This window comes from Melospiza melodia, chromosome 4 (genome assembly GCF_035770615.1).
Source record: "Melospiza melodia melodia isolate bMelMel2 chromosome 4, bMelMel2.pri, whole genome shotgun sequence".
Taxonomy (NCBI): domain Eukaryota; kingdom Metazoa; phylum Chordata; class Aves; order Passeriformes; family Passerellidae; genus Melospiza; species Melospiza melodia.
Window position 1 is genome coordinate 58,425,220 of NC_086197.1, and position 10,602 is coordinate 58,435,821.

General features: G+C 36.2%; 1 protein-coding gene across 15 annotated transcripts in view; it reads left to right on the forward strand.

Annotated features, from left to right (window-relative positions):
- ANKS1B (ankyrin repeat and sterile alpha motif domain containing 1B) overlaps positions 1–10,321 on the forward strand; it is a 407,265-nt gene extending 396,944 nt beyond the window's left edge. For 10 of the 15 annotated variants that reach the window (XM_063154821.1, XM_063154818.1, XM_063154814.1 and 7 more), the window contains 3 exons: positions 2,452–2,589; positions 7,109–7,276; positions 8,393–10,321. In XM_063154821.1, the coding sequence (XP_063010891.1) occupies positions 2,452–2,589; positions 7,109–7,276; positions 8,393–8,503 (417 nt within the window). In that variant the 3' untranslated portion in view covers positions 8,504–10,321. Of the gene's footprint in view, positions 1–2,451; positions 2,590–7,108; positions 7,277–8,224 lie in introns of all 15 variants that reach the window. The other 5 variants (XM_063154817.1, XM_063154828.1, XM_063154829.1 and 2 more) reach the window with 2 other exon arrangements.
- The last annotated feature ends 281 nt before the right edge of the window (positions 10,322–10,602 follow it).

Genomic DNA, 10,602 nt, shown 5'->3' on the forward strand with positions numbered 1-10,602 from the left:
GGGTGATTTCTGCCAGAAGGGAGATTGGCTGGCATGAGTTAGGCAAGCAAAAGGAAGGCTGCTTAGCAAAAGCCTGGTCTCTCCAAGGTATTTCCTTGGCAGAACCACAACTGACTTTCCAATTCCCAACTTTTTGAGAAGCACTGGAGGTTTCTCTTGCCAAACTGAAAGACAATTTTTAGAACAACTGTGCAGTGTCAGTCAGTGTCTGAGGAATGTACCCAGAACAGGAAGCTGGTTCATAGCCTTCTACTTCCTACAGAATAAGACCATGGTCTACTGAAATATGACAGTAGGACACAGTAAAGGCATGCACTGAAAAATGTTTAATTTTGAAAGGAGATCACAGAGGACATCCTAGAGCAGCTAGGGATAAACGTCAATTTCACTACCAATTTCTATCTAGAAGATTTCATGTAGGTATACTTTATATTATTCAAAGTAGATTTGATATGTGTATGTTTCTAAAATTCACTTGATTTAAATTTAAAACATTAAAATAATTAATGCAAATCCCTATGTCAACCCCAAGTCACCTAGAAAAAGTTTCAGCATAGCAGAGCTCTTTCCACATATGCTGCATAAATTCAGGTGATTACATTGTGGCTCATGATTTGGCATAAATACTTCACATATGATTTTAACACCTTCCAAGCTTGAATTCTTTCTGCTTTCTGAACTACAATGTTGCCAACACTACATCAATGACAGTGCATTACAGCTCCATCTGTGGATATCTAAATCCCTGGTTTTGGTATAATTCTAATTCTCATCAAAATCTTTATTGAGGGTAAAAGTTATCAATTTGAGAACAAAGAAAATAAAATGCTTCAAGTAACATAAAAAGCAAGCAATTGTTGAGCAGAGATTATACATGTCATTATAAATTGGCATATATTGAAACACAAGTACTGGTTTTGTCATCTTTATGAATAATGCATTAAACAGAAATAATCAAGTATGTTGCAACAATTTAAGAGGATTATTTCATTTCTTCAGTAAAGTTTCCTTATCTCAGTTTTTCCATAATTTGAAATTTGGTATGCTTTTTATTAGGATTTTTCCTAAGTCATGATTTCTTCAATTAGATATGTTAATACTTCTTTTGATTAACTTGGCACCTACGTGCAAGGGGGAAAGTTGCCACTTAGCAAATGAGAGAAGATACGGCAAAGCATCTGAAGTAACTTAGCTGCATGTATTTAAAAAAAAAAAATAAAAAAAGGAAGTGTGGGAAATGAGGTAGGAAGGAAAGGAAAGGGGTGAGGGAAAACCAGATATGCTCAGAGATTGTTTTAACTTGGACAGATGTCACCACGGCAGCAGCAAGTGGTGGCTGTGTGAGGAACTGGGACACTACAGGTGTCACCTGTTCCATGAGGCAGGAGTGATGTCATGCTGCAGCAGGATATGTCACTGTGCACTTTTGTGGAAATGCCAGAGCTACAGCCAGCAGGGCTAAAATTCAAGAAATCATATAAACTAACCCCTAAGTAAATTCCTCTTCAGCGAATCATTCTTCTCTTTAAACAAACCATTTGAAACATGTGTTGCTGAAGCAAGGCCTCATCATAAGCCACTCTGCTGTATCTTCTTCTCTGGCTTCATGGTTCCCTTGGCCTGAGTGCAGTAATTATATATCAGCCGTTTATGTAATGAGTATTCATAATTTTCTCCAAAGCTTTAAGACAGCCTTTTTTTATTCCATTGGACAGACATGCCCCCCTCTCTCCCAGTAGGGTGCTATAGCTTACATTGGCTGTTGCAAGTAGTGTGGCTCGGTGCATGAATGGTTTCATTTTCCTGCATCTCTCCTACAGGATGCTGCTGTCAGTAAGTGCAGATAAGCTGTAGTTACTATTTTAGTGATCAGAATCCTTTAAATTTCTCACAGTTTCAATTGTAAGGGGTGCTTGGTGGGGCTTTTTTCCTCCTGAAGAACTATAACTAAAATTGTCAAATAGTGTGTGCAAAAACCTGGCCATTGAGCTTGCTGGGTTTCAGCAGGTCCTGTCTGTCAGTAGACTGAAGCAGTGTCCCATTTTGATCTTTATACAAAAGCCCAGAACTTCGTAAGATGCTGGTATAGCACTTTGAAATTGTATCTATTAATACAATTTCGAAGCACCATATACCAGCATCTTATGAAGTTGTGTCCTGTGTGTCAGGAAAGATGTCTCTTTGTCAAAGGAACCTGAATAAACTGCAAAGCACAAGTGGTCTCATAGGGAAGACTCTAGAATATAATGGTTTCCCACCAGACAATTGGCAATTGGAGAGGGTCAAAATTCTGAATACCTGTGTAAGATATCACATGTGATATATTAAGTCTCTTCTTATTAGGACGTTTCTGAAATACTTTGGTACAGTAGATCAATGCAAATGTGAATCTAAACTTGCACCTTTTTAAATTTAATCCTTAAATTGATTGAAAACATTTTTTTTAAACAGAATATTATTGCTGAACATGAAATCCGTAACATATCCTGTGCTGCACAAGACCCCGAGGACCTTTCTACGTTTGCGTACATCACTAAAGACTTGAAGACCAATCACCACTACTGCCACGTATTCACTGCGTTTGATGTGGTCAGTTCATAGAAGATACTTTATTTAGCAGTTCTTTCTATTTGTCATAGTCTTTCTATTTGTCATTACAACATTTTCAGGCTGTATTCATGGTGATTAATGGAAAGCATCATTAATTTACCCCAGGCAAATATTGCTATGGGATAGCAAAGGGACATTTCTGGAGCAGAGCAAAGATTTTCTTTGATATCTCATTTCCCAGTGGAAATAAGTCACTTCTGTCACCTCAGCTGTTTACTGTAAACTTAGTGAGTAGATGTTCATGCAACTCTGGACATGCAATTCTCATAACCTAAACTACAAGCCTCAGGCTTCCAAAAGTTTGTAACAAGTAAGTTTGGCCAGCCATTCTGAAATATCAGTACACACCAAAAAATTGCCTTTATTTTGAAAGTAGCAAATTAATTATTTAATTCTTATTTCCTTCTTCTGTAATTCTTGCCTACATATCTCAAAATGTTACTTCAGCAAAAGTCCTTGGAGCTCCTATTATATTGATGGAAAATTAGTCATTTCTTCCTATACTTACATTTTTCAGGTGGGGATACACAAACTATTATGGTTTCAAGAAATCATGAACACATACCAATTAATCAGTTATGCAGTTTTCAGCTCAATTTGGTGAACTAAGTTCACCAAATTTATAGTCCAAAACTTTCACGGAAACTTACTCTTTGAGTTGTGCACAAGAGAAATTTAAGGTGCTATTAAAACTTCAAACTCATTCAAGAAAAAATATTTTAATAGAGTATAATGTGTATGAATTCTTGAAACATGCTTTTATGAATATAAATAGGTTAAATCAAAAGAACAGGGTACTTTGAACTGCAGCTTTTTATTTGGAACTGGGAAAATAGTTAACATGAACAGCAATAGTGTGTGGGAGAATTCAAATAATAAGATGTACAGGTAGGTTAGAGGAATTCTAGCATTTTGGTTGAGTGCTTTTGTTATTTAAATTCTCTGCTGACATTTTAGTATCCACTAAACGTAGGGGAGTAGGAAAACTTTGAAATTGTGTTAAAAATAGATAGAAAATGATCAACAAGATGCTACATGATACAGGTTTCAGTGATGTGTGAACAACTGAAATTAGACTGAGTGAGGTTATTATTTCTCCTGGTCTATTTAAATTCCACTTAATGGTTTTGAAGTACTGCAGTTTCATTTATAGGTTTAGTAATCAAGCAGAAATATAGACTCAGGTATTGCAGATGAAATTCATCTCCTTTCTTGGCAAGGGAAGAAAAGTGATCCAGGAATAATTGCATTTTGCCTACTTCCTGTACTTTAGGAGGAACATTTAATATTCCAAGCACTTTAAACGGCTATTTTAAGCAATATGGAAACTTTAACTGTCTTAAATTTGTTTTCTCCTGCAACCTAATCCTCAATTGGGTGTTACCTACTCAAATATCTTTTTGTGTTGTTTTTTTCCCCTCAGTAGCTAGCATTTTTGATGCAAGTACGAGCTCTATAAAAACTAGCTAGATGCATAAAAACTATGCTAGATGCAGCTATGGGTGCAAGCACGGCGTGAATTGAATTTTCTATTTAAAGCCTAATGTTAAACTGATTGTCCCATTTGCTAATAGAAACAATCCAACCCATTTGCCAATGGGTAGAAGTGCAATCATTTTAAGAAAATTAAGGTTTAAAATGGTATAAATCCACAATAAGATGTAAGGCATTTTAAACCATGTATATTTTGGTAATACGATATATGCAATGTTTTGAAAAAAAATCACTCTCTTGGGTTCTTCAGTTTCTCAGGAAATGTGGGCAAGAATAAATTATTTATAGGTAGGGAAGTATTTTGGTGTAGTGACATGCAACCATAAGCATTACTGATACTATTTAGGAGTAACTGTACATTTAACTCAGAGTTAAAATTCTACAATCAAAATTGCAGAAACATCAGACATTATTACAGAATATTGAAGAGGAAAAAGGGTTGAGGGAAGAAGAGGATTGATTATTTGGGAAATTCCTCAAACCAGCTTTATTTACTTATGGGGTTTTTCCCAGATAACTTTTAAAATTTCTCAAGGTACAGTTTTAAAGCCCTCCTTGCCTCCATTTCCAGACTTCCCTTTGTCAAGGCTCTACCATAGTTTACAATGTATGAAATTTATGTACAAGTTGTGGCTCAGTTTGCATTTCAAATATTGAACAGAACAGTGGATGTTCTATTTTATTTGCTATATTTCAAATATTTATTAACCAGAGAAGCAGTTACATGTTTCTTATGGTTTTCAGGTCCCAGGCAGTCGTGGTTTTTTTTAATTTTACAGACAACAAAGGAAAACAGATAATAGTGGCTTTGTACAAGATGCAGGACTTAAACTAAATTATGGCTCAGTCTGGCAAACTTTCAGTCTGTCTCTGGCCCTATCTCCTGATTTTCAGACTTGTCTCAGTGATCTTTCTGTGTGCCAAGCTGGGTGGTGTATTTTCTCAGTCCTGCTAGTACTGCAAGCCTGCATGTTCTCCAACAAGCCATTCCTACACCTTGTCCTGCTGATGGATTCCTCAGTAATATTAATAATATCCACTGCAGACAATCCCATCATGGTATAGTAGACTCTCTGATTCTAAAGACATCTCTCTTTAGAATACCCCACTTAAATTACACTCCATTTGAAATTATATTACTCTCTACATTTTTAACAACTATACTCTGTTGCTCTTAATTCCTTGGCCAGCATTCCACTAAAAGGCAGAGCACTTTATAACAGGCTCTTTAGTTTTTCTTTTATTATTCCACTGGCAAAGTGCAGCCTTGGTGTTTTTCAATTCTGGACAGTTTCCCTTGAAGTTAAAGGGGAGATAATTTGGAGACTACAGCAATTAAATCAGGCATTTTTATTTGGGAAGCTATAAAATTTTGGCTGGCTTGCTGTTGTGACTGTAGTTGTAACAGCAGAGAGCAAGTCCCAGAGCAGGAGTAGAATTGTTTTCTGTCTGACCTGACACAGAGCAGAACTGGCACCTTTATAAGAAGCTCTTATAATGAGCAAAATATGCTGAATTTAGCCTCTATTATGTCAGTATACAAGAGTGATAAAAAATGGAATGGAAATTCTTCAGGGAAATTAAAGTGTAAGGCATGAAATACAATGCTTGTCCGTTTAACTTTGTTTTAATGATTGAAGGGGCTGAAAATAGTGTAATTCCAAGTGAATTGCATTGCTTTGTCACTAATGCAAACTTAACAGTTAGACTTGACTAGTAAAGACATAACTTATTTTGAAAAAGCATCAGGGAATTTTAAGGGATCACCTAGGTTAAAAAAATGCAGAATTGCTTCCTACTATAGACTGTGGAGATTGAGGAAGGGGAGAGTAACATGTGAATCATATCAAAGATTTATTAATTATTCCAAGGAGACTGTAGGACATCATATGGAGGCAAGCCAACAGGCTTGCCTTTGCTCTGCAGGGGTTCTAAAGATTATTGCAGAGTTGGTAGCCCAGAAATAGGCTCTAGTAGGAGCCTAAAAATAGGCTCCAGTAGGAGCCTGAAAATAAATATACAAAAACAAACCCACAAACGTGAAGAAAAATTACCATAGGACTTCAGTTGCCATTTAGAGTAAGGTCAGGTTTGAAACTCCCAGTTGCTTTTTCATTGATGTATAACTGTACTGAAAATATATTTATATCAACCCCTCTGATACCTCATTCATGCTTTATAAATATTTCAACAAGTTTTCTTCCCCATATTTGAAGAAGATTTAAAATATTCCACTTATAACACTGAACAGGTTTTAGGCATAACAGCCTGACTTTTTTGGTTATGCCCAGTAACCTCCATTCCCCTTGCTAACAGGAGTGTTGTACACAACTGAGCTCAGTTTTACTTCCAGAAAACAAGCCCATGAGAAGGTTTCCTTGGGACTTGCAGCACACACTTGAAGCAGTGCACTGACTGCACACACAGCTGCCTGCACTGCATCTCTCACTCGGAGTACGCACTTCCAGCCCTGGCTCTTTGTCCCTTTGAAAGCATCACAGCCAGGCTGCAGCTCTTCTGTGCTGCTTGGTGAGCACGGAGCATCCCAAGGCATGTGCCCAGGGAAGCAGCCAGTCAGGCTGCTGGCTCTGGAGGAGGAAGGGTCAGCACAGGAGTTCTGAAATAGAGCGAGGCCGAATGTCACATTGCAGCAGTGCAGGAGGGGCTGGATCCCGAGAACAGCAGACATGGGATGAGTTGGGAAGGTGGGAAGGTTAATGTACTTGTTCTAAAAAGAGATGACAACACACTCACCCACTCATGTTTTCATGTTTAGTAAGATGTTTTCAAGGGGTTTAGAAGTAATTACTTTCAATACAATAAATTACTTTCAGATCATTTTTAATCAATGAGAAATCAAATGACAGATGTAAACATCACAGAGACTGAGGAGCCTATTACCAACCTGATTTTAATTATTTGCATTGCAAATCACTACCCTACTTTTTGTATCTGACAATAATTCAACCTCACCTCATTTTTAACTGTTTCTGTTTTGTTCCAGAATTTAGCTTATGAAATCATTCTTACACTAGGACAAGCATTTGAGGTGGCCTATCAGCTTGCACTACAGGCACGAAAAGGGGGTCATTCTTCAACCCTCCCTGAAAGCTTTGAAAACAAACCCTCTAAACCTATTCCCAAACCACGCGTTAGTATTCGGAAGTCAGTGGTAAGTAGAAGGTGGTAATGCATGCAAAAAAATCCAAAATTCAGCTATACAGTTAAGAGTTTATATATTAGAAGCTGTACAAATATTGAGTCAGAAATGCTCCATCATGCCACCTCTGCTCATCAGCTGGCAGGGTTGTGTCACCACAACACTGGCAGCCATTTCAAACAACTGCTTATTTCAGATTTCTCCAGATTAAGATGTTGCTTGGTTAGTCTCGTGTCTTATAGTAATTATTGAACTTTAATTAATTCAGTTTAATCAATGCATACCTCTCAAACTCTGCAGTTTCATGGACTGTCCTAATCTATCACCTAACTTGCTTCGTATACAATCATGGCATATGTATCCTAATCAAATTACAAATACAAATCAATTAACAATTATCCTGTAAGACCAAGCAACTTCTTTTCTTCTCTTACCCTTCTCCTTTTTCTTTTGTTTTTGGTTTTTTTTTTGGTCTGGGATTCAATATACCTTTTCACTATTAATCACAGACTCCTAAGAAACAAAGCTCATTGAAGCATACGTATTGATTGCCATAAAAGTGCCCTCCTGAAGTGCAGAGATGACAGAAATATTCTTTACAGTAGACCTTTTTAAAAAAATTATGAAAACTATTATAAATTGAGAACACAGGCACAGGGTGATTTGGGAGGGAAAGGAGAAAAATGACCGCACACTGTATCATATTCACTGACTATAACGTGAGAATTGTACTCTATGACACTTAATTATTGGGTGAGGGGAAGGGAGGGGGGGGAAATGTATGACTGTACACTTTGTCATCCATTGCCACAGAATCTTCCTCCATAAAACTTTAAGTAGAAACATTTCCTGATGCCATCGTCTGTCTCATTAGCGAACAGACTTCTCAGGATGAAGTGTGGCTTTAATGAACTATGATGCCCTATAGCTTGGGGGTAAACACAGCTCTGATCTCAACAGGAAGAAGAAGGCAGCCATGAGTACATGGGAGTGTAGACACCACCATACTTGCTGCTGTACGACTTTGTCAATTCGGGATTTGCCCTGTTAGTTTAAAGAAAAACCCTCTGCTCAAGCTGCCGTGCACGGAGATGGTAACCCGTCTGTATGTTTGCATTTGTCTTAAAGCAGATAGATCCATCCGAACAAAAGACTCTTGCGAATCTACCCTGGATTGTTGAACCTGGACAAGAGGCCAAAAGAGGCATTAATACCAAGTATGAAACTACAATTTTCTGATACAAAACTGTCCCCCTGTTCCTTGTTGTGCCTTGCACGCCAAGCAGTCACAGCACAGCCTTTCCTTTATGGCAACGTTTCAATCCAGCAGAGAGGAAGACTGCACTGTATGAGTGGCCTTGTAACTAACAAAACAGGCTGACAGTCATTTCTGGTGATGTTCTTCTTCCTGCAGCACTGACTGAAGAATGATTCTATATGAAGACTTTTAAAATTAAAGTCCACAAGAGGAGTGAGAAACCTTATTTTTTCGTGCAGTTCTCCCTTGTGACTCTGCCACAGTGCTTTCTTTGATTTCTTATTTTAGAATTCTACTTTTTAAAGAAAAAAAAATCAAAATGTCTCTAAACTAATACTAATGCTGCCTACGAGTAGAGTATTTGATTGGGTTTTTTATTTAAATCTTGGCAGTTTTTAATTGAAATAGAACCAGAATTAATAAATAGATTATTTGTGAAACCACTGAATTCATTAATAATTACTGTGTTGAATAAAGAATTCATTAAAGTGACAAGAAATTAGGCACCCTGATTTCTGTGTGCACTGATTTTATATGTAATCATTGATGTCCTTTGATCCTCTACAGAAATAAGAACCTCTTGGATTGTAGCAAAGGATCAGAGTTTTATGAATGGTTAGAAAAAGGTATTAATAATGCACAGAAAACATTTATTAGATATTTTTATGGAAGAGAAGTACTATAGGAAAACATATGAATATTTATGGAAGGAAGCCAGATTAATTATGACAAATATTGTTTATTTTAAAGTTAAGTAAATTACTGCTATTGCAGCATTATGAAAATTATAAAAGTTGTAGCATCAGTGCACTGGATGTTCTGTGTGATCAGTCTGGAATGAAAGTGGAATGGTCATTCTACTACACCTACATATAGTTTATGCAGTTCAACATTGCTATAGCCATGAATTCTGATAGTATTTTTAAAAAAATAATCTCAGTGGTTCTAAAAAAAGTCAAAACCATGGATTTTGCTATCAAGATTTCTGTCACAGAAAGCTTGTTTGGAAGAGTGTTGTTAAAATTCTACTGCAAAACATTTTCTAAATAAAAACAGCAAGAAAAAGAAAAAAATTCCAAAGTAATAAAAATGTTTTCATGAAACAAAATAATTAAGCATTTGCTTAATATTTGGTTAAATGAGATTTACTTACTTTTTCTTTAAAGTGTTTTAATTTTTTTAATGTCTGTGGAGTATTTGTATAATACCATGATGTATATTTATGTAGAACTGAAATTATAACAGTAAAAATATCATTATAGGAGAAAAATGACATTTTAACGTATATTGTTCTTTCCAGTCAAATTGTGAATCATTTTGAAGTTCATTATAGAGATATTGATAAATTGTGTGGTTGTCTTAATGTTTTTTTAATTATTATTTCATATCCAGCTGAGGTTTTTCAGCTAGAATCATCAGTTGGTATATTCCAAAAAATGGATAATTGAACTTGGTTTAAAACTGATAACTGTATATGGTTTAGTTAAACCTAATCATAGCGCTGAGTGATGACATCCTTTTAATACAGTATTCGATTTACTTGAACAAAATAGTTCCCTGTACATATTTTTGCTTATTCACTGTTGATATGTACTTAGTCAACTGACAGTAAAAAAAAAAAAAAATAACACTAAAAATATGGTACCAAAAGGAAAATTGTATAGGAGAACAGTAAATAGTAGCCTCACTGCAACAAATACTTATGTAAATATGCTTGGGCTTCCAGTTATAAATTTTGTAATTTTGTCATTTATTTATATCCTATAAAAGCACACAAAATAAAAGGAAGTTGTACAGTCCCAGCTTTGTGTATCATTTTATCATTGCTAAGGGAAATCAGGGGCCTGATGCAAAGGATACTAAAGTCAGTGAAAGATTCCCCACCCTATTTCACCCCACTGATTTCACTGGGCTTTGGATCTTGTACCAAGGAAACCTAGGAATTGCTGTGGAGAGAATTTTGGTTTGCAATACAGATTTTGTTTACAGATGGTAAAAACATCACACTTTGAAGTCCTCAATTAACTGGTTCTTCCCTGCTCCACTCAACTGCTGACTTCCCATATTTAATCACACCCTG